This window comes from Esox lucius, chromosome 3, assembly GCF_011004845.1.
Source record: "Esox lucius isolate fEsoLuc1 chromosome 3, fEsoLuc1.pri, whole genome shotgun sequence".
Lineage (NCBI taxonomy): Eukaryota > Metazoa > Chordata > Actinopteri > Esociformes > Esocidae > Esox > Esox lucius.
This window is the reverse complement of record NC_047571.1, coordinates 34,920,366-34,944,458: the sequence shown is the minus strand read 5'-3', so window position 1 is coordinate 34,944,458 and position 24,093 is coordinate 34,920,366. Positions and strand designations below refer to the sequence as shown.

Genomic DNA, 24,093 nt, shown 5'->3' with positions numbered 1-24,093 from the left:
CTTATAGTTTACAAGTCCGCTTCTCTAACCACTACGATACTTAACAAGGGTCTGTCAGTTAGTCACATTCGCTATTCTTACCCGGTCCGGCTAAAATAACCCAATATCTAGCAACCTGCCTCATCTGGCAACGCTGGTCTCCGTGCGTATCCGTGTCGACGTTTGGCTGCGTCTGCGGATCCGGAGGACTGTCTGGCTCCACCTCAAGGCGCCTGATACGATACGACGTTGACTGACGAAGTGTTATGTAGTAAGACACTAGTTTTGCGGTCAGACGCTAGTTTTTGCGTGTTTTCTTTAGCAAATAAACCGTTTTGCATTACACATGGTTTGGCTTTAAATCACTCTGTACTTCTATGCATTTCTGTCAGTTCAAAGCTGTAAGACTTCACTCCTTGAAGGTCTGGACTACAGAAACGATTGAGATGCTTTGATTCTGAACCGTGTCATAACATTTGCAGTACCATATTCTAAACACCAGAAGGCACCACGTAGTAAGGAACCGTTTTGTGGAATACAATTTCGCCATGCCCACTGAGTAGCAAGGAGACTAGATGGAAACCTGCACACAAGTGTAGTGCGCTCATTTAGACCAAATCCTGCATACGCCAATAAGGTTACCTTGATTAGCCTACAGTAAGATATATAGCTATTAGAGACCCAGTCACATTACACTTATTCAAGAGGACTCTAGGAATGTGCGTTATTCTAATCTTCTCTACAATTTTTTTGACCGAAAGGTTTTTGCTGAAAGAGGATTGGGTCTGAATCAAACGCGTGCCACAGCAGTACCTGTGGCCCGAAGGCAGCTTCTCAGATTGCCCGGACAACCCTCGGACAGATTCTGGTAATGTTCAGCCCAACGTGCTCCTCAACATCTCATCACGCAGTCCACCCGGCAGTTAGCGGTTATGTACCCGCGCCACCTCATCACTTGTGTAAATCATGGATATCATTTAGCGTGTACGTATGACATCATTGGTGTAAATACACTGGAGACGAACCCTTCTGTTCCCTACAGCTCAGCGGGATGTGACCACGAGGTGATCAGTCTCTAGGGAGGGAGGGAGGGAGGTGGATGAGGGAAACAGAGGGAGTGCTTACAGTAGGTTGCATCAGCACAGTGCCACACACACACGATCTGATTACTAGCTTGCTCAACACTTGCCTTCTGCTGGTATTTCTACATGTCAAGTGTTATCAGTTAGTGTAACTACTGAAACCTAAAAAGGTCTGATATGGCCACTGTCTGGAGATGTTATAAAACACATTACAGCCTGTTGTCAGTTCTCTCATGTCACTTACAATCTGTGTGGAGACATCATTTTCCAGCCTCTTTAAAAGCTCCTAATCCAGACACCTGTGGTACTGGAACAGCTGGCAGAGAGAATGATCCACAACATCTTTACCCAGTTAGACTGAGAGAAACAGTTTAGAGAACAAACCCAAAATGCACTTCAAGTGAAAAGAGAAATAATCATGGTGGATGAAAGCATTTTTTATTTATTTAAAGTTTTCCAAAAAAGAATGATACAATATAAAAAATTGTTTTGCAATGACCTGGAGAAACTGGTTTGGGTTGAGGTCTGCCATTACATAAAGTGCTTTTTAAAATCCATTGTTTCTGCTGCAGTTGCATAACCCCTCTCCTTTATGTGCCAACAGGCCGCTGATTAAACCACAGCAGGCCAGACAACAGGACAGACTGACAGGTCCTGGAAGTCTCACAGCCAAAACTACTGAACAGAAAGCCAATGAGGGGCCCTAACCAAAACAAAATGTACATCATTCAAACAAAAATACAGTGTAAAAAAAAAAAAAAAAAAAAGTAGGAAAACATCTGCATAGATTTGCTGGTACCACTTTCAGATGGACAACGCTCTAGCAGGTTGAATTTAAGTTGTTCAGGGACTTTAGTCAACATTCTTGAACATGAACAATGCACGTTCAATAACATTTTGTTTCAGACAGTATTTGTAGTTTTGAAGTGGGACACAACCTAAAAACACAGTAGTCTGAAATTAAACACCTGAAGTGTCGTGTCAGCACAGACAGGATTTCAGACTAGCCACCAGGCCAGACTCATTAAGTGAGAATAGTCAGGGTATATGTTAGCTTATCTTCAACTGAAATCATAAGACACCATCGTAACAAGCAGAAGCATTGATCATCTTGGATCTGAACACATTACAACCCTGAGCCCACCCACAAGCTACAGAAAGACTCAAGGCGCGAGTGAATTGCAAAAATATCCTTGGACCTTTATGTGGCTAGAACACTGGCCTCCCAAATCACTCCCTGGTTCCCTTCATGTGGCTGTATCAGCCCTTCTAAACTTGTGCACTATAGAAGACAGTGCTGCTCCTCTGGCCCTGGAAGGACAAAGTGTGTCTGGTTTTTGTCTAACTTGGGCTGACTCAAACCTGGGGACACCAGGTGAGCTTAATTAACTACCAGGTAGGACCGAAACAGCCCTGATGTATAGAGACATTTGGGATGCACACTAGCTCCTTCAACATGAGCCCTTGGTTTGAGATTTCATTACTTCTAGGTCTCAGGGAATCAAAAATATCATTTGGAATTAAACCAAAATGTGTTAACAAAAATGAATGTTGGAAGCTGTCCTTAGAATGCAAATGACCAGAGAACATGGTAAAATGGGATCTGCATAAAACAACACAGGGAAAGGTCTTACTATAAGACAAATTACCAAAATAAGAGGCGCCTTGGGAAATGGCCAACATACAGCCATCCTCACAGGCGCAGTCCACACAGCTGAGGAACCCGTTTCAGTGCAACATCTTGTTTTTCTACTGCTTATGAAGCTGCTGGTGACAACTGTGAGCCTGGATACAAAGATGCTCAATTTCACTGTTCTACTTAATTTCAGCTGGGACACAGGCACACTGAGGTCTATTCTACCCAGTAGGATGAAACCAGCAAACTGATAAACAACTAGATTTGATTATGAGGTCCATGAGAAGATGCTCAATTGAATGTTTTGACAAAATGAAAGCCATTTCAGGATTGGCAGGTGAGCATGGCTACACCTGGATCCAGCCATGTAGACTACTCTGTTGAGTAAAAGCAGGAACGTTGCTTGGGGGTGTTTTCAGACTCAGGAAGAGATGTGGTCCACATTCAGACATTCAGCTGAACTGAAGTCAAAACTAAATTAGGAGTTATTCTTACAATGACACTAGTCCAGGATTCTGCTTTACAATGTTTGGACACCAGCACAAAGGAAAAACAAAACAGACAACTTCTGTTGCAATCTTGCCTGAACAAGGACAAAATGAAGATAAGTTAAATACCAACATTAATCTCCTCTCTATTCCTCTAACATGCAGTTCTCTCAACCAGAGTTCAATAACATGAACTATTTAAAACAAACATTCTTCGAACAAGAAAGCATAACCGTCCGGTGTACTTCCTCCAATGTTGAAACGTAAAAAAAGAAAAGCTTCACGGCTGGAAAAAACAGCAGCCTGGCACAGAAAATAATATTCAGCTAAAATGGCGCCCTATTTCCTATATAAGTGAACACTCACCCCTATAGGTCTAGGTCAGAAGTAGTTCACTTATAAAGGGATTAGGGTGCCATTCAGATTGCAAACTAGGAGTTCTTGAGAGCATCAACCCACATCTGGAATAAACCCAAAAAAGTATATAAAAAAAATAAAGTTGAATCAAAGCATGACCGTTTTCTTAATTCACATTTGTTTAACTTCCTTTAAACTCATTTGGATTGCTCCCCCAAATCTGCCAGAAATGACTCAATTGCCTCAATTAAGACTTCCAGAAAGACTGATGAGAACTTAAAAAACATTAGCATTCATTAAGGTCATGCAAATGTAATTTATTCAATAGCAGCATGGGACATTCCAATAGGGTTCCACTGAGCTAGGCTGGCCTGTGTTAACTGCTCCCCAGTACCAGCCTAACGGGGCAAACAAAAACTGGGCCCTGGGCAGTCCTTCCACAAGTGGTCCATTTGATCATCTTGGATTACACCACATTGGGATAAAAGCCAATCTCAAATGTTTAGTCAGCAGTCTAGAAATAGCCTGCTATCATGGGGCCCGCCCCCACAACCCCCCAGAGGCAGCCCGCCCCCACAACCCCAGAGGCAGCCCGCCCCCACAACCCCCCAGAGGCAGCCCGCCCCCACAACCCCCCAGAGGCAGCCCGCCCCCACAACCCCCCAGAGGCAGCCCGCCCCCACAACCCCCCAGAGGCAGCCCGCCCCCACAACCCCCCAGAGGCAGCCCGCCCCCACAACCCCCCAGAGGCAGCCCGCCCCCACAACCCCCCAGAGGCAGCCCGCCCGACTGCACCTAGAAAACGGTCATCAGCCTTTCCACAATGAAATGCATGACCACCGTCAGGTGTTACCAAGGGGCTTTAAATCTCAAATTTCTCTTTGAACAAAACTCGTCCCACATACAGCAGATGACTTCTCAATTATGTGATTGTGTAAAAGAAAAAAGGGGGAAAAAAAATCTAAACCCAGAAATACAGATTTCCAAGGGGAGTTCTGAAAGAGCCGGAGTCTTCCCATCTCAACTTGATACCTGGCTGGTGTTTGGTGTCAATAGCAGGTATCAGGTCCAACTGCTGGCTCTCAATCTCTAGGTCCTGAGGTATCAGTTGGAAAACAGTTTGTGTTCAGGTTTAAAAGCACCCTCATTGCTGGGACTCTTGGTTTAAGACCAATCAAAAGGCTGGTTGTCTGGACACAAATGAGTGGACTATGCTCACTACTGCGCTCCACATAGCTACCTTAAACTGAACACACCAACTTACGTTTGTCCAACTTCAGTCTGGATAACAGCCTCTGCTAAATGACTGACATGTAAACAGGGTCAATGTTTTCAGGGCCGATCAAATTATGGTGAGGTAATGTGGACTGTATGATAGGTCCCAGAAACAAGGAGGAACTTCATAAAGACTAGAGGCCCAGCGCTGTCCAGACACCTGAGCGCTGACTCCCAGAGGGGGCGTTGGGCTGGCCAACTGGTTAAACGCCATATCACTACTGCTGCTGCTTAGCCGGCCCAGAGGGCTGAAAACAGGATCAAGGAGCCGACCAACCCGAATATCCCAAAATAGTTTTGTAGGACGGTAAATTATTCCACGCCCATTTTAAGCTTATTTTATAAACAAATAGATTTTTTTTTTTTAAACCATCCATGCATTTTGTGTTTTTTTTTCTCCTTCTAGTTAACAGGCAAATTCACTGATCCTGTGCTGCATCGTGTCCCTGGACAGCTGGGTCCACTGTGCGGTTCCGTAACATGACGGGACACTTCTGGTTAAGGTGGAGTTTTCTGACCCAACTCCCGAGCCAGCGGCTGGAACAAGGTTAAGCAGAACAGCAGCAGCCTTTGGTGTCCGAGTTTTAATAAAATATTTGTTGTGCCCCCCCCCCCTCACCGATAAACTGCGCCTTTGTTTTTCAGCATTCTAATGACCTCCCCGGGCTCAGACTAGAAGTCTTTGATGTAAGCAGGGGGACTGCAACGATCACGTCATCATCGTCCAAGCCACTGAGGTATTGCAGGTGTGGCTTAGAGATGACAACAGTGAGGGCTTTCGGGGGAGGAGTGATGAGGGAGGGAGAGCTTCCCAGTCAGTTTCACAGTTCAGGCACAGTCCCCTGAGATGACCAGGGGGGTGAGGAGCTGTCGGAGCTCCGAGGCACAAACCGGTCCCATCTGGGGCGGCCTCCTCCTGCGCCGGGCCCGCCCGGAGGTCGAGGGGTGAAGGGAGCTCCTGGGGCTGGGGCTGGCAGTGGTGCTGGTGGTCATCTGATGGGGCGAGGGGGACAGCGACCCCTCCTCCAGCCCCTCCTCCTGGCACCGCTCCTCCCTCTCCTGGCGGTCGCTCTCGTCCTGTTCAGCCAGCTGACGGGTGACGGCCACGGCCTGGCCGGCGAAGAAGGTGAGGTCCTGAGCTCGGCTGCCTCTTTGGTTCAGCATGGTGGAGGGGATGGAGTTTGGAGCACACTGCCAGGGGAAGACAAACCGTTAGCCGACCCCTTCCCACCAGGAAACACTGCTCCATGGGACCGTTCAGTGACAGGCATAGGATTGAGGGAAAGGGTCAGAACTATTACTTACCCCTCGGACCCAGGGGTGGTCCAGGACCTGAGCAGCACTGAGGCGGTTCTTGGCATCTCGGACCAACAGTCTGTTGATGAGGTCTTTGGCTCCGGAGGAGATGTGGTGCCAGTCCTTCTCAGGGAACTCATACTTCCCCTCCTGGATGCTCTCAAACAACATGTTCTGTTGAGGAGACATGGTTGTCGCGTCAATCTGGTTTGAGGTCAACAGACATTCTTAAAACGCATTGTTCGTTTTGGTGACGGAAGTGTCCGGTCACAAATTCCAGGTTTTCCAAATATTCTTTGGCAATTTACACCTAAATCTGGGAATGTCCAATTCCGAAATCCACAACCCCAGGTATGCCTCAACTGGCTAAAACAGTGCTTTATAGCTGCACTGTTGAGGAATCATGCATTTCAGTGCCAATAACGTTGTTACTGTGTAATGACAAATACAACTTTGAACTTTGAAATGATAGGCCAGATATTGCAGGGTTTCATATTTACTTAAAGATATACAAAAGAGGAAGATGACAGGATACTGTGAACTTCTGGGCATCTGGCTGTGATGAAATCAATCTTTAGTAACATGTTTACATAAGTCATGTTCTGACTGACAGACACCAGGGCTAGGAATCACTGCCGGTTTCTCCACAACAGACATAAAAACCACCCTGCCCTTTGAAACAAAGCTGCACAACAGACAAATGATTGTCTGTTAATCTAAATTCCCACGTGACCACAGTTTTACTGAGCTAATCCCACAGGACTGACATCAACAGCCAGGACAATGTGCAGAATAATGAGGGCTTTTGGAACAGCCATCCTGTGAGACATTACCGTAATGAGCCACGGCCCCTCAAAAGTGTCCAACAAAAGTTGTATGCATTGTTCATAATGCACTCTGAATGCAGCCGGCAGTTAGCTTGGGAGTGAGTGTGTGGGAGTGCGTGCACGGGACTGCGTGCACGGGCGTGTGGACTAACCTGGCAGGCCTGGCAGGGCTCCCCCCAGTCCCAGCCACAGTCGGTTCCACAGCGGCCTACGAAGGGAGGGGATCCACTCAGCAGGATGTACAGGATGACCCCCAGACTCCACAGGTCACAGCGTTTATCGTAGATGGTGGCCTCCTCACTGAAAGCCTCCACCACCTCTGGAGCCATGTACTCTGCTGAGCCACACTGCAGGAGAACCACACGTTAGAAATACAGCCAAAACAGGGCCCATTACAAATACAGACTACCAAAACCCACAGAGACCAAATGTATTTTATAAAGCCCTTTATATCAGCAGTTGTCACAACATGCTTTAACAGATACCCAGCTTAAAACACCACAGAGCAAGCAACAACTGGATTGATGCACAATGGCTATAAAAAAACTCCATTAGATTGGGACTTTGGAAGAAACCTGTAGAGGATCCAAACACTGAGGGGTGGCCAGTCCTCTTCTGGCTGTGCTGGGTGAAGGCTAAGAGTTCATATCTTTATGGGCCGAGTCAATGTTTTTGCATTATCAGAAGACTAGCAGAAGAGACCATTAAAATGTGTAAAGGTCAAAAGAAAACAATCCAAATGCTGCCAACCAAAACAGAGACCATTAGAAATGCATCCTACCAAATCCAGACCCATGAGTCTGGCTCCTCCCCCAGCCAGGCTTTATTGTGAAGGCTCCAGCACAGTGGCATTAACTCATTGTGAGGCTAAAGCCCCGTGGCCTGATTTGATTCAGTCAGTCAGCAACCAACTGTTCCAGCAGGCCCCACAGCCTACGGTCTATTGACACACCCAACCCCCGAAATCCCAGGCCATGAACTAGAACTCCTGAAACTAAAGCCAAACACAGCCGGAGGGCAGGAAAAATGTCCTTACTTGACCAGTATCTACGGCTGGGCTGCCCAACCCTGTTCCTGCAGATCTAATGTCCTGTAGATTCTCCCCAACTAATTTAGCACACCTGATTCTAGTAATTAGCTGGATGAAAAGCTTAATCCGTTTTGTCACAAATTGGGTTGGAGAGAAAACCTACAGGACAGTAGACCTCCAGGAACAGGGTTGGGCAGCCTTGGTCCAGAAATTCTGCCATTCACGAAGCACTAAAAGCCAAGAAATAGTACTGTGAACAGGGAGATGTAGAGGCTGTGAGAGAGCAGAAACAAGCCTCCATCAGCAGGTTACACAGCAAACGTCTATGACGTTCACACCAGCAGGAGGACCGGCATTACGGCGGCCGTTAGGTGTTGGGGACCGTAGAAAACCACCAAGCAGGGATCTGGGCAAAGGGACCCGGCACGTGATGTAGTGGTGGAAGGAGACAGGAACACGTCCCTGCAGCCATTTATTCTGCCTGTTATACAAGCTGTGAGTCAGTGTGTTACCTGGCAGAGGGACCAGCCGAGAGCTCTCCTGTGGTCCCTGACTGCTAATTATAGCACACTCCCTCATCAGTTCTACACATCATGGAAGACTCAGGATGGCGTGGATGAGGAAGGCCGCTTTATTCCAAGCTCTACCTCAATACTATTACCACCATTTTATTGCTCGTTTATGTTTCTTATATACAATTTTTATTCTATTGCACATGCCTGGACTGGTGTGTTGGTTTTTGGAACCCAAGCATTTCGTTGCCAATGACACCGTTGTTTTTGCAAAATGACTAATTAACTTAATTACATTAGTGCAAGGCTGTCCAAATAGCACACAATTACATAATGTGCCTTCTAAATACTGCATCAAACCTTCACCATCACTTTGTCTCCATACCGTTCTAGTGACGCTCCAAAAATGCTTAAAACGACCCATAGAAAAACCTCAAAGTTCAGAGTATGACAAAAAAAGAGAGAACATGGCAGGAAGAACATAACATGACAGAGGAATGGATGACTTCTGAGAAACAAGCAGCCAAGGAAAACCAGCCAGTCCAGATGACACTTCACTTTGAAAGCTGGCAGGGAGGTGAAGTAGATCACATGGCCTTGCTCAGGTGACACCAGCCTGTCAGACCACAGCAGGTAAACACATTAAGGACAGCACTCTGTTCCAGGCAGAAACCAGGCCAGTAAGAAAATCCAAAACCCTAAGTACGACACCAGTCATCAAGCCTTCGCAGATGACACTGAAGATCAGGAACTTCTACCAAACTGATGAGCCATGTCAATGTCTTGCCTGAGCCCCAAAACTCCAGTATTAGACCCTATGGCTTCTGCAGCTCCAGAGGAGCAGGGCCCTGGCCAGCGGTCTGTCCATGGTACCGGACTGCTCCCCTTCAACGTTCCTACCTGTAAATACCAAACGTAGTGTGGAGGGTCCAAAGAGCAAACGATACAAGACCACTGTCAGGAAGCATGTAGCTGGTCACCCCCAGAGACAGGCCCCTGCATTAATACCAGTTTATCAAGGCCTTCATTAATTAGAAGGCCTGCTAGCTGGGGCTGGGAGGTACCGGAAGGCAGCTTTTTCAAAGCCACATTGACAGAAACATTCCTTAAGGCCCAACTGTAGGTTTTTCCTGGAATGTCAGATGAAGGATTCCTGGAATCAGACAGAACTGTTCCCACCACAACCATTTAGCACAGTGAGAGGGGCAGGAAGATGGAACAGATTCAACTGCAACATGGTGAACCAGGGAGTTTCCAGGACACGATAGCGCCCGCCACCACCCCTCACTGGGGTGAAAGCATCCGTCCTGGGAGTTCAGGTCCCACCACTGGAGCCCAGAATATCAAAACAGGAGAAAGGAACCACAACCCACTGAAGCCAGAGCAGAGCAGGAACTACGCCTGTTTATCGTCAATTCCCCGTGCCCTAAGCTCTGCTGGAACATGCCGGAATGCCCCGTGCAAGTGTGAGTAAACACTTATATTCATTGACTGTTGGGGGTTGTTGATGCCTGCAGCCAAACAGTAATATCCTGCCTCCTGTACAGCTCCCTCTAGAACCCTGAACAAACACTGCTGGAGTCCTGTGACTGGCCACAGCACAAATAGTACCCTAGTCCCTGTCTAGTCCACTAGGACCCAAAGGGCTCTGGTCACAAGGAGTGTGTGTTCATTTGGGACAGACACTGAAGCAGCACTGAGGTGAAACAGTTCAGCTGGCACTCCCACTTCCCTCCCGCCGGCCCGGCCTATCACAATGTGGTTACAACATTAGGGGGTGGGGCTTGGAATGAAGCCCAGAACTGGTTAGTAACAGCAGGGAGAAAAACAAATCTGAAATATGGTGAGAGACGAGAGGGGGACAGGGAGACTGAACGAGAGGGGGACAGGGAGACTGAACGAGAGGGGGACAGGGAGACTGAACGAGAGGGGGACAGGGAGACTGAACGAGAGGGGGACAGGGAGACTGAACGAGAGGGGGACAGGGAGACTGAACGAGAGGGGGACAGGGAGACTGAACGAGAGGGGGACAGGAGGAAGTTGGGTGGGGGGGGGGTAGTCTGCTGTAACCCTGACGCAGAGTGAATAAACAGCTTCTAATAGGTCAGAAAAGAGTAGGAATAGGATGGATCAAACAAAAACAGATCCATCCCCAGCACCTATGATCCACAACAGAAGAATGTTTGTCCCTCTTTCTGCAGAACATTCTTTACAGTCCCTTGGCAACAGGAATGGAACCGTTTAAAAGTTAGACGTTGATGTGACGAAACCCTCTGCTCCAGTCTGATGAAATACTCGACACACTTCGAGGCCCAGTAGATGAAACCCAGGGATCTAGCCTGGTAAACAGACTGTTCAGGCCAACACGCATGTAGTTGAGGATACAAATAGGAGCAGGGTCCGGGGAAATTAAAGTTTAGGGCACTTAGTGACGTTATTCATTTTTGGCTTATTGACAACCGATTGCAAAAGACAACTTGGGGAGGAACAGGCCAATAGTCACAAGGGAGTGGTGGCCAAACATGGCCAGAGGTGGAATATAGGACATGAGGAAGAGGACGGTTTGAAGGCTGTCCAGCGACTCACCGGGGTTAGCAGTTCAGGAGTGGAGATCGGAGAGCTGTCGCTGTTCAGCTTGATCCCGCTGCCCAGGTCGAAATCACAGATCTTCACCGGGGAAATCTACACAGGAGAACATACCGGTTAGCCTGCCCACACACCTCCAGTCAGTCTGGTCCTGTCAAGGGAGATGACCAGCTCTCACCCTCATGAGTGCTGTGAAACAAGACCGTCCACATTTCATTTACCCTTCAGTAGGTCACAGTAATAAACTGCGAGATTCTAGACTGCTTGTTACCATAACAACATGAACCGGACCATAACGTTATGATGACTCGGGTCCCGGACCTGGAAGCCTTGGGCCTAGTCTGTTGAACTCCGGGGTTGGGTAACCGTGGTTAGGGGCGTGGACTCACCCGGTCCATGTGCTCACACAGGATGTTCTCAGGCTTCAGGTCACGGTGGGCCATTCCCTTGTCGTGCAGGAAGTGCAGAGCGCTTGCGATGTCCCGCACCACGTAGCTGGCTTCCTGCTCGCTGAAGTGCTGCCTGCGATGGATGTGAGCCAGCACAGAACCTACAATAGACCGTGGGGGGGGGGGCAGTGGTTAAGAATAACTCCAACTGGTTGGAATGCATTTCATATCTCCACTGGGGATTGGGACAGCATTTATCCATGGCTGTGGTGGTCAAGGGTGTTGGGTTTAGCATGCATGTCTTAATGACAGCCACAAACCTCCTCGGAGCTTCTCGAAAACCAAGTAGAATCTGTCATCTTCCTCAAAGAATTCTACCAGCTCCAGAATGTTACTGGGGGAGAGAGAAGAGTCATGGTCAAGTTTTGTGGTGTCAGTAAAGAGCACCTTCGTGTTCCAAGGTTTAGCTCGGTGTCCCAGCGGGGCTGCCATACCTACCGGTGACCCTGACACTGGTAGAGCATCTCTACCTCCCGAAAGACGCGGCTCCGGCTGAGACCCACACGCTTCTCGATGATCTGGAAAAACACATCCAACAGCCAAATTCAGTTCCATATTAGAGTTACGGTCACGTTTAGAAGGGATGACCATCTTCCTGAGGATATGATTTACCAGCCAAACACAAAATGGAAAGGTTCTTACTAGAATAATCATTACTTCCTATACAGCTAAACAGTAACAGAACAGAGCGTAGGAATTACAACAACATTAGTCAACAATGTCTATCAAAGCGTTAAGCTCACTGGTAAAGAATAGAACTGCATGGAGCTCCAAAGCCCTGCTCTTCCAGACATTTTGCCTAGAGCCCTTTACTCCTTACAGAGCACAGTACCGCCAACCAGAACCATTGAATGTGTAAAACCTCTCAAACAGAAGCTGTTCTGATTAATCCCACCAGACGCGCACCGGCCATCCCCCCCCCATGTCAGGGGTGAGTGTCTTTCTTAAGGGGCAGGGCACCCATTGAGGGCAGCCAAGCGAGCGTTGAATGGGCGTCAGAGATTAGTACACAGACACTAAGCCAGAGTCTGAATCAGCAGTCCACAGAGCTGTCAGACTTCTTGCATTACAGTCTGGGAATACATGACCACAAGCGCACCATTTTTTATTTTAGGCTTGGGTTTAAGGTCAGGTTTAGAGTTATGTAAATAAGATTCTGAATGGGAAAACTTGGTCAGTAAAAGTTTATGATGGCTAGCCCGTGGGTACCTAAGCCAGTGTTTAACCTGCTGTAGTCAGTGGAATCAACAGATGCTAACACCAACAGATGCTAACACCATGGGCTAACGGGTCTGTTGTTCGCACTCATGCAGATTGATGTAGACAGCTGATGCAGACTGTCTGGGCCGAGGTCAAACAGTGAATAGACGAGAAAGGGTGCCGTTGTACCCCTCCCCCTCCCTCCCCCAACCATCTGTCTGAGAAGGCAGGCCTACAACAGACAGCAGCAGATCACTAACAATAGCTACACAGACTTACAAAACAATAACACAAGCTTTTACAAATGGAAAGGCAAAAATGGGGCAATAAGATTTTAGAAAAAGCCCAGCTAAGTCATCACATTCAAATAGATGCTTTAAATAAAAAAGATTTAACAATGCTTTTATTATCCATAGAGAGAACAAGTTGCAGCTGTAACCACATAGTTGAAGTGCTTTAAAAAGGGATATTTCATAACAGTAGAAGGAACTGCCAGTTGGGTGCGTCAGATGAATCAACACTAACAGCCAACAAGAAAACAGGCCTGGCTAGACGTGCAGAACATGACTTCTGGTAGACGTGTAGAACATGACTTCTGGTAGACGTGTAGAACATGACCTCTGGTAGACGTGCAGAACATTCAATTGTTCCAATTGGCACCCTGTTACATAGTACACTATATCAGACTACAGCTCTGGTTAAAAGTAGTGGACTATGAAGGGAATAGGATGGCATTTGGGCTGGAACCAGTGAGAAAAATCCTAGGTAAACACCAGCACTCCCTGGTTCGTAACCTCTTCCTCTTTTCTCCCTCGGCTTTGTTTTTGGCTCCGCAAGCTGCACATTCTGTTCCCTGCCATTAGTCAGCGAATAGGAGGAATGAAAGGGGAGCACTGGACTGCCCCCATTGGGCTGTGATTGGCTCACTGAGGTCCAGCCGAGGTTGCGAACAGTCATAAGAGGAGGTTTCTCTGCTGAGTTAGCAGCTGCTGCAGGACAAAGGCTCCATGGATATGGGACTATCCCGAGGGCTTAAAGCAACCCACCGCCACACACGAGCACATTAACCCCTCACAACCCACTGCCACACACGAGCACATTAACCCCTCACAACCCACTGCCACACACGAGCACATTAACCCCTCACAACCCACTGCCACACACGCGCGAGCGCTTTAACCCCTTACAATTTGCAGACTTTAGACTAGACACAGAACACAATGCAATGAACCACTTCACCAATATAACAACGGAGCCAGAAACAAGACGCCAAAAGTAAATAGAAACTCAGTCCAGCATTGTACAACTTTAAATTGTGCCGCGTTAACATATGAACACTTCCCAGCAGTCTGAATAGGGAGCCAGTGCACCCCAGGCATCACATCGATGTTTGATAACAGCATACAACAACTCTGGTCAGCTAGGGCCACAATAGGCTGTGGTCTGATTAGGCTGTGGCCAGAAAGTACAGAAGCGGACGTAGCTAACGGCGGGACCGTACAGAAGCGGACGTAGCTAACGGCGGGACCGTACAGAAGCGGACGTAGCTAACGGAAACGTGCCCTGACCGTAGACTCAATCCCTAGACACGCCCCACATTATAATGACCAGAGACAGAACGACTAACAAAAACAACTTCAAACTGCACTTTACCCTTCCTTCTAGATATTTATGGCACATGTGAACTCACGTTTGGGCCCACATGGGTCGGGGCCTGAAGCCTTTGTTCAGATAAAGGTGTAAACACACAGCCGGGTGTTTTGTAAAAGCACTTTGTTACAACTGCCTTTGTTAAAAGGGATTCAGAAATACATTTGATTGATAACATTTTGCTTATCTTGGAGTTCAACAGAACGCATATTCCAGAATCCCCCACAAGCCCCAGAGGAGAGATGGAGATACACACCTTGACAGCATACTCCTTCTGGGTGATGAGGTTTATACAGGTCTGGACGACTGCGTAGGCGCCCTCTCCCAGCACCTCATCCTGCAGTCTGTATACATCTGATGACAAGACCATTAACATGGACACTATTACCATCTGACACAATATAATGTCTTAAACTAAGATTTGGGACAAATTCTGATCAAGGTCCTGCAATGAGGCAAACACTATTGATGCTGTCACAGTAAATCATTAAACAATCATTAAGCAATACTCCAAGGCACATTTGGTGGATGCAACAGACGAGGAGTTCAAAGGAGCTTTTCCGTTAACCGTTATTGTCATAAATTCCCGCAATGTAGGTCAGGGTGAATTATGGCCCCGTTCTAGAGACGAGTCCACTTGCCTTCGAACCGTCCTGTGAAGCTGTCTGTCGCCCGGCATCTCTTCTTCTTCTTCTTGTTCCTCTTCTTGGCATCGGGGATGTCAATCGGCAGGCTGGACGGCATCTCTGCACACAGAGGGAGACACCAGGAAGGTGAGGGACATTGTGCAAACGGCCACAGGCGTTAGGTCGAAGGTCAACTAGCCAAGGGATGAGTCTCAAACAGAGCAGGGACCAGAATACAGAGGAAGACTGAGGACGACAAGAGATTTGTCTGAGAACAGACTGAGATGGCGGTTGTTGCCAGTAACCGGGTTGACCTGGATATTGTTGTAACGGGTGGTGAGATTATGACGTCAAGGTGACAAACAGAACTACATGGTACACCAGCCCCTTATCACTAATCAGAAGTGTACTTTGTCTGGCAGAGATGGTATCATACACTCATAACAAGGTCACTGCATATTAGATGTCCGGGTGTGTGTGTGTGTGTGTTGTCAATAAGGGACAGTAAAGTGAAAAGGGAACTAGACCAAAAGGCCAGGGACTTACCAGGTCTTGGGGGACAATCAAAATTGAAGTTTGACTCATGGAGATGGGAGCCTGTTTTGGTGTAATCCTCCGAATCGAAAGGGTTTTGGCCCTGAGTGAAGAACGAGACATGACCAGGCAAGGCTTTACGTCTGACATAAGGCTCAGAAGATTCCTATCACAGCACAAAGCCCTAAAGAGCACCAGGAAAGACGCCATAGGCCAAGACTAGGAACAGATTTTGTCCTTACGGACTCTTCAGACAGCTAGACCCCTGGGTAAACGGAATACCCCTGTTTCCATACACCCAGTCCATAATTAGGTGGGAATAGTGCAGGGCTCAAACTAGGAGCAGCAGTGAAACTCTGGGGCAAACGTGAGTCACTGTGCAGAAAAGTAATTCTGTCACTAGGTACTCTCCCAGGAAGGGATATACACTTGACCGTCATTGACAGAAATAGCATCGTCTGGGATACTGACTGACAGGGCTACAAGTACACGTAAAGGACTGAACATAGTTAATTCATTGCGTGAAGACCGCTCTCAATGTGATGTTCACTTCATGCCGCTCTCAATGTGATGTTCACTTCATGCCGCTCTCAATGTGATGTTCACTTCATGCCGTTAAAAATAAGTTTGAATTCGCTTGGATGACTAATGCTGAGAATATCACAAATAAAACAGCAACTCACCTTAAAAGAGCGATGGAAATCTGTGGTGTTATTCTTGATCTGAACCATTTTGGACGTCGATGGAAGATAATTTGGCCGATATACACTAATTAGTATTAGGTATACACTGTCACGGTAGTCCAACAAGAGACACAGAAGACACCGCAGCTAGTAGTTGTGGTCCGTTGGTCGCCTGGACATGGGTGGTTAGATGGCTATGCGCTCATTTAAACGGGATTCCTGCGTAAAATGAGTAAAACATGTGTCACTTGCTGACCCACATAAGAGGACTCACATTAGGTGGTTTGAAGTGTAACGGTGGCCGAGCAGCGATGGCTTCAGCCCGTTAGACCACACATCCAAAATCAATGAGTACCGTGATATCACAAACCGTTAGTTAACGCTAAATAACTTTGCTATTCGGTTAAAATATCTTGCGAAGTTCTGAAATCCCATTCGGATAGATTTGTGTCAGTTAAAAGTACATAAAAATGGGTAAATGACGTTCCCCGAAGATGTATTATTGTGTGTAGACCGAGTTAGCAATCTAGGCGTCCATTGTGTTTAAAACACGTCATGCTAACGTTACTGCTACATCGCAATCTATGTGAAGTTCCTAAAAAAATATATTGAAGACTATAACAACGTCAACGTATTCGTACGGAAGATTTCCCAAACTTTTTCATATAATAAAATTCTAGTTCATTTTCCTTACCCCGTTATTGTCCTGTATTACTCCAGCCTTAAAGCCGTTCGGGTAGCCCCCTCTGCCAGGCACTGCGTTGCTCGAGCGACGATTATTTCGAGAAGCTCAGAGAAGCGGTTGGGATGGGCTTTTATAATCTCTCTGCTTTATCCTTCACCCACACTACCTTGGTTTAACCAATCAGCCCGCAGTAAACACAGACCAAAACAACATATGGGCTCACGCGATAGGATTACTCGCGCAGGTGGGCGGAGCGACATTTTTTGTTGAGGGTATTTGATTATATGACCAAAGATACCCCATGTAGACAGTTAAAATTGAGTAAATATTTTGCATTCGTTTTAGAGCAAGCCTGCCTACTGGTTGAGTTTGAACCGAGGTCCCGTTCAAATCCCATAAGTGTGTCAAACAGAGACATGGAATATTAAGCAGAATTTTGTGGTTAAGCACTGCTTTATAATAACTTTTATGGATAAGATTTTTCTGTCAAATGCGAAAAACGTACACATTTTATGAACACATGATTTATATTTCTCGATGATGCACCATGCTGACTTGTTCGTGACAACGTGACCGGGCAACACAGATTCTCGATTTTGGAACTGCATTCTTCTCTCATCACAGTTGCCAGGACTATAGTCCGGCGCCTTGCAGATCAGCTTGATAGAACCCTATAAATGGAACTCCCTCGTCTGCAACTGCAGTGAAACCATGCAACTTGCACGTATCGGTTGTTTCTGCATGTACGGTCTAAAGCGGTCTGGTCTAGAGCATTCGAGAGGGATCCAGCTGCAGATTTTTTTTTCTAATTTTTTACTACGCAAAAGCACAGAGGAATAACAAGTATAACAGGATGTAAAAAACACTATCACAAAGCCAGAACAAACATACAATTAACAAAGAAAAAGACAGGGGTGAAATATTTTTTCGCTTTATTATTTGTTGAATCTTGTATAATACTTGTTCTGTTCACATGCTTTTGACGAAAATAAATAATATAGTTTTTCCTTTAAGTATTTACATTTAGGAACATTTTATTTCATTAAATTAAACTTTCTTGAAATCAACATATCGCGGCAGCACCCCCCCCCCCCAAAAAAAACTGAAAAGTCACACAAATGAAAAATGTACGCATATTGCCATAAAATATTTACATAAGAAAACCTGACACTGAGGATATGCTTTTAGATAAAGAGTCGATCTATTACAATCTTTCAGAAATAAAGAACATATTGCTCTATTATTTTTTAAGTGAGAGTATATCGTTTTTTACTATTTACAAATTGTGGGAGCCTATCCGCTTCACCAGGAAAATGTCAATTTACAACCAATTTAGAATAAAGATGTGTTTTTATACGAAATATATTTGTAATTCCTAATAAAACATTTCTGGGTAGAAACGTTATGCTTATAGATCAATTATCAATCTAAGACGATTTTTTTTTAGGATAAAAGCAGATCATTATTGGAATTTCACAAGTCCGAGTTGAACTCTACTTCCCTTTAGGATGAGACGAAAGCGGAAGACATGTTTTCTGTTTACCACGGTTTCCATTAGATTCTATAGCCACTAAATCAGATTCTAATGTCAGTCAGACGTTACAGAAACATCGTCAAATTGGAGACAAAACCCATGTTGATGACTTAATTTAAGGTTTAGATTTAGCATCAGATTAACAATATTATTATTTAGGCGGGGTTTACTGCTGTAGTTATAGATGATAACGACCGTTACACCTCAGAGACAAGCTGGAGCAGATACATTATATAATTTTGGGATTGCGTCCAAAGCGCTAACAAAGTAATTATTGGTGGGGAATTGAATACCAAGGTAAAGAATGCAACTTCTAAAAACAAATAACCAGCCGATATAACGTTTCATGTCTAGCTAACTTTCTAGCTAATAGCTAGTCTGGAGTTATTGACATGGGGGCTTTGAGTATGACACCGTGTAACAATTCGTATTTGCGATCTAAAAAAGGTAACCGCAGAAACTGCTGGAGTTGATAACAGTATAATTAGAAGATTACGATGGATTAGACGTGTTTAATTGATTATGGACGTTTGTTTGTATATATTGTGTTGTATCTCAAGTCCAACTGTAACACTACTTTAACTCCAGTATAAATGGCGCCATACAACTGTATGTAAAGATTCACATGGAGACAATCTCATTATTATTGTATTTACATTAAGTTCTTTGTTTCAGATGCACCATTCCATTGTCCCAGACAATTCTCAACCAGCCCTCCCACGATGCACCACTTGCTGCAGATTGTTCCACTGTCCACTTTGTCCTTACTTTCTGCCGACCGCCCTCTCAAGATTAAAGCGTCACATAGATGTGCATCTTAAAAATGCATTGTCCTTCAGAGGTACGTCACACTAATAAGGTAGTCTCATGGAATGTCTTTTCATTCCTCTAAAGATGTGCTTCACTCATTTATGTCTCACTTTTTCTAGGTAAAAAGATTTGCAAATGCCATTTAGACTGCAGGCCAGATGGCCATTTTCACTGCCCCCAGTGTGAGAAGACTATCATTAGGAAAGATACGATGGCACACCACCTACTGTCGTGTGAAAAAGCTCCTGTTACCTCATCCGAACTGGCCTCTGTTCACGCTGAATCATGCAACAACTCTGCATCATCCAACAAATCAGTATTGTCTATACCTGCTACATCCCTCTGTCCAAGCGTGATCAGTAAAAATTATTTGGTACTGGAAATGGAGCCTGATAGAGACCCTGAGTGTAGAAAATTAACAAACAATTCCAAACATTTCATCAATATCGGAGAAGCTTTTTCCAGATGGAGGGACTTCAAGGAGAGGAAATCTTTGTCCACAGATGCTGAAGTGGCTATTTTCTTGCTTGATGTTTCACAGGAGGTCCTGTCCTCACAGGAGAACAAGGGAACATCCAGAGTAAGTGAACAGCTGGAGAACTGCGCTGATCCAGGTCCCTCTAACGAGGGGAAAGTATTCTACATAGAGCATGAAGAATCTGACTGCCAGAGCTCTCAGATGGACAGAGAAATAGACCAGAAACATTCAGCTTCCACTGGGATTGCAGGGGTGTTGGGTTTGTGTGAGGTAGAGGCTGGCGGTTTGTGTGAGGTAGAGGCTGGCGGTTTGTGTGAGGTAGAGGCTGGCGGTTTGTGTGAGGTAGAGGCTGGCGGTTTGTGTGAGGTAGAGGGCGTAGAGAAAGCAATGTTTAAAGCAGAGGGACCGATGGAATATGCCTCAGAGTTTGACCGAGAGGAAGAGGAAACGGACCACCCAGGGGGGGGGGCACCTTGGCAGAAGCCTACAGGAGGGATTCGTTTGGACATCCCTGTGGAAGACGGCCATGGATCGTCTCCACCATCTTCCCAGACAGACCAGCAGGGGTTAGTCGCTGGTCCCAGAGAACCAGGCAGCACCCAGCAGAAACCTCCCATGATCCTTTGTCCGGAATGCGGTATCCTGTACTCCACCCGGCTGCAGGATTACCGACGGTGTGAACACAACTTCACAGTCTGCTGCCAAGAATGTGGCAAGCTCTTCGTGAGCGAGTCTGGCCTCATGCTGCACCAGAAGCTTCACAGCCAGGACTACTCATTCCCTTGTAAGTTCTGCCTCCAGCCCTTCACGACGCGGCTGGACAAGCTGACTCATGAGAAGGGCCACAGGTTCAAAGAGAAGGAGCCCCCCTACAGCTGCTCAGAGTGCACGCTCAAGTTTCACAACATCCTTGTTCGGAGCCGTCACCTCAAAGAGCACAGGTCCAAGAGGCACATCTGTCACGTGTGTTACAAGGAATTCAACCAAGGTCGCCTTCTGGAGAGGCACGCGTGGACGCACAGTGACGTCAAGCCCTTCAAGTGCCAGGTACCAGCGTTAGTCCTCTTCAGGCTCAGAAGTATCCGAAATCTGATGGCAAAAATAAATAGTTTAAAGCAGAAGTATCGTATTAAGTCTATGTTGCCTTTCCCTCTTGCCAGGTGTGCCAGCGTTCCTTTGCTCAGGCCAGCAGGCTGAAGTCACATGTGCGTGTCCACACTGGGAGGAGACCATTTCAATGTCGGCACTGTCACAAGAGCTTCAGCTACAACTTCAGCCTCAAGAACCACATCCAACGGTACCACGGCCCAGACTCTGTGGTGCCGCCTGACGGATTAGACAGGTTTAGGTTCTGGACAGAGTGCAGGGCTGGGCTGGGGGGGGGCGTAGTGAGACAGAGGAAACCTCTTCAACAGGTGGAGCTGGCATTCCGGACGGCATGGCCAGAAGCAGATAGAGAGGATGGTCAGCAGTGGAAAAAGAAGTGTCTCTCCAGTGATGAACCCCTTGCGAAAGAGCACCATTCCATTGTTCCGGATAATTCTCAACCGTCACTCCCAAGATGCACCACTTGCTGCAAATTGTTCCACTGTCCACTTTGTCTTCAGTTTAAACCGACTGCTCTCTCAAGATTAAAGCGTCATATAAATGTGCATTTAAAAAATGCATTGTCTTTCAAAGGTATGATGTTCTCACAGTGTAGTCCTGGAGATATTATTGTTATTCTTGTGTGCTTCACTAATTTCTGTTGTGTTCTTCTAGGTAAGAAGATTTGCAAATGCAATTTGCTCTGTAGGACAGTTGGACATTTTCATTGCCCCAAGTGTAAGAGAACTATTATCAGGAAGAATACCATGGCACGCCACTTACTGACATGTCAAGACGCCTCAGCTGATGTTACCTCATCTGAACTGGCCTCCATCCCACACCACGATGCCTGGAAAGAAGGGGCATTCCTTGACTGTTAGGAAACGCCCCCTGGACAGTTCAGGATGCTGCAGTCAGACCAAATAGCTTAAAATCGATGTCTCTGTTCATAATTATACATGTTATTAAACAAAGAATATAAGTTATTGTATAAGAAAAACACTTTAATTTTTACACAGTTCTGATGAGAGGCATTAGCTGTGGATCTGTATATTTTGGAATTAAGCATCACATTAAAGATCCAGAAGCTTCTGTGTGAGTTTCTCCAATCCAGGCAGCTGGGGAATCCCAAGTATGAACTGTATTAGCTGAATGCTATGGTAACACACGGCAATACATTCCTATTGAAAGGCCTTGACAATAGAAGACCTGAGTCAGGATGTCTTACCACATCCCACCAGTGGGGGCACTGCACCACTGTCAACTTTAATCCTGTTACGTTGCTGGCAAGTTCTCGAATAAGTGATAGATCTGCATTCTGATTAGTGATTTAAGTGGGAAATGTAAATGCATTTGAGCCTGTTTGCACATTTTCCCTAGCTTACATTCCACTCCCTTTACTCCATTAGAAGTTGTATTATGTTTACTGAATAGGTTGGTGCTGGAGACTCAGTGTATTTCACGGCTGTTGTGGCATTACTGTGCATTGCTGCTTGTAATGGCAGAAGAGGTGGAGATGAAATAAAGTATTTGCATCCATCATAAGGTTTGATCCAAACCGCTCCAAACTACAACTTTCAGAGTTTGCCGGCATAAATACTTCTGAAATCATCAAGTCAAACAAGAAGCCTGTTTTCCAAATGCACATGCTCATGATGTCGGCAGCAGAGTGGAGCGTTCAGGCTAGGTTCAGCATCCATGAACTTTAAAAACTGGACAGACAACCCGGAATTACGCAACACTTTTCAGGAACTCAGCCTAGCAATCACATGACTTTTACGGCATGTTTCTAGGAGCGAAGAACAGTTTTTCTAACCCGTGATGTTATTGAGAACGCCGACGTAGGGGCCAGGGAGGGGCAAATGTCTTGATGTGATTGGACACAGATATGTTACTGCCCCGTTTGCAGTGTTGTGGAACGTCTCGCCCATATTAATACTTAAAAAAATGTTTTGAAATATCCAACTTGGCAAGAACAGCTTGTGTCTTAAAGCAAGAGTTCAACTACTCTGAGGATTCCAAATGTTCAGCCAAGAACCGTTCTAACTAATCAGTTACTGAGATCCAAGTTGAGATCGCAGGGACCGGCTAAGGACAGGTTATCTGCTTAGCGGAGAATAACATCCGCATTCTGTTAGTGTCGTGAAAACAACTCTAATCATGCAGTAGCCTACATGACAGAAACGGGTCTTTTAATTCCATTATCATAGCTGGCGCTTACAAACTAGCCTTAAGGCCACGTCTTTGCAATGCCCTACAAATGGCTTCAACTTGCTTTTTCCAGGAACAGAATTTGACGCGAGGGACCCGCATGACGTCTGTTGTGTAAACTCATCTCGCTCCACCGGCTGCCTGATGGTTCGGAGCCGTGTGAGAAAATAGTGGACAGTACGCCTGTATTGCACCTGTGTCCGTCGATACCGTCGTCTGAGGGACATAGTGACTCATCACGTGTTTTTCTGGCATTATCAAGCTATAGGGCCTGTTGTGTGGTTCATAAATACAAAGATCAAACGAATATACCGTATGTCATACACATTTAATAACGGTCAGTTGACAAAATCCCAATTCTATCCCCCCATATTGTATTTGGATTCTAAATGCTGGTGTATTTCTTATACATAAAAACAACCTTTGGCCCAATGGGCCCTAATCAAAAGTGGTTCCTAGTAAGGTAACAACCCAGGCCGATCAACGCTGTGCACCCAGACACATGTTTTGTTCTTATATTAATTCCACAGAAGCTCAAAAGAGTTTATATATTTTCATTTCAATGAGTCTCGAACCCTCAAACCTGGAGTTGTAAGCGCCAGGCTATACCAAATGACGTAGGCCTACACATGACAAGTCTTCGACGAACTATTCCACTTTTTGATACATATCCCAATGGTGCCCTGTTCACTGCGTTAGATCACAGCCCGACCTGCCATTTTGGACGTAGTATCTGCTCTAAGAGGACTTCAGGAGATTGCTACCCAAGGAGTTGACAGGACTGTCTAGTATTGACATTTCCTTGTAAATATTGCCACTCACTAAGTCTTTGGTTTTGTTACGATCCTCAGCGGTTACGCCATATAATCAGAAAAACAGAACTGTGGGTAATGTGCTCAGGCGCCACCTGATGGATCATGGACGCATATTAATTCACCGCGATTACAGAACATTTGGCACGTTACAACAAAATCCAGATAAAATGCACTTATTGTAATTTAAATAGAATAAAAAAAAAAAAAAAGGTTTCCTCTAGCATGTGGAAATACATAACAGAACATTGAAACAAATAGCTGTGA

The 24,093-nt window shown here is 45.9% G+C and overlaps 2 protein-coding genes across 4 annotated transcripts; one reads left to right on the top strand and one right to left on the bottom strand.

Annotated features, from left to right (window-relative positions):
- Positions 1-5,171: 5,171 nt before the first annotated feature.
- On the bottom strand, positions 5,172-17,018 carry LOC105006075 (MAP kinase-interacting serine/threonine-protein kinase 2). The gene is made up of 12 exons (XM_010864406.3): positions 16,905-17,018; positions 16,211-16,429; positions 15,540-15,630; positions 15,009-15,113; positions 14,624-14,721; positions 11,956-12,035; positions 11,778-11,851; positions 11,458-11,618; positions 11,069-11,164; positions 7,093-7,287; positions 6,123-6,287; positions 5,172-6,008 (listed from the first exon to the last, which is right to left on the bottom strand). The coding sequence occupies exons 2-12, from the start codon at positions 16,256-16,258 to the stop codon at positions 5,646-5,648; spliced, it is 1,476 nt and encodes a 491-aa protein (XP_010862708.1). The 5' UTR covers positions 16,259-16,429; positions 16,905-17,018; the 3' UTR covers positions 5,172-5,645.
- Positions 17,019-18,397: 1,379 nt separating this feature from the next.
- LOC105006074 (zinc finger protein 16) lies at positions 18,398-22,480 on the top strand. 3 transcript variants are annotated; one of them, XM_029116054.2, is made up of 6 exons: positions 18,398-18,726; positions 19,105-19,270; positions 19,359-19,987; positions 20,036-20,764; positions 20,878-21,397; positions 21,479-22,480. In XM_029116054.2, exons 2-6 carry the CDS (start codon positions 19,105-19,107, stop codon positions 21,682-21,684), a joined length of 2,250 nt encoding a protein of 749 aa, XP_028971887.2. In that variant the 5' UTR covers positions 18,398-18,726; the 3' UTR covers positions 21,685-22,480. The 3 variants fall into 3 exon arrangements, with proteins under 3 accessions (XP_028971887.2, XP_010862705.4, XP_010862706.4); XM_010864403.5 differs by having other exon boundaries at positions 19,359-20,764; positions 21,479-22,479; XM_010864404.5 differs by lacking the exon at positions 18,398-18,726 and adding an exon at positions 18,745-18,876 and having other exon boundaries at positions 19,359-20,764; positions 21,479-22,479.
- The last annotated feature ends 1,613 nt before the right edge of the window (positions 22,481-24,093 follow it).

Excerpts from the sequence above, each read along its gene's own strand:
- LOC105006075 (XM_010864406.3), bottom strand. The coding sequence starts at position 16,258 with ATGGTTCAGATCAAGAATAACACCACAGATTTCCATCGCTCTTTTAAG. Across the intron at positions 15,114-15,539 it reads TGATTGTCCCCCAAGACCTG|AGATGCCGTCCAGCCTGCCG; the intron begins GTAAGTCCCTGG and ends CTCTGTGTGCAG. Across the intron at positions 7,288-11,068 it reads CTCCTGAACTGCTAACCCCG|TGTGGCTCAGCAGAGTACAT; the intron begins GTGAGTCGCTGG and ends GTTCTCCTGCAG.
- LOC105006074 (XM_010864403.5), top strand. The coding sequence starts at position 19,105 with ATGCACCATTCCATTGTCCCAGACAATTCTCAACCAGCCCTCCCACGA. Across the intron at positions 19,271-19,358 it reads AAATGCATTGTCCTTCAGAG|GTAAAAAGATTTGCAAATGC; the intron begins GTACGTCACACT and ends CACTTTTTCTAG. Across the intron at positions 21,398-21,478 it reads AAATGCATTGTCTTTCAAAG|GTAAGAAGATTTGCAAATGC; the intron begins GTATGATGTTCT and ends GTGTTCTTCTAG.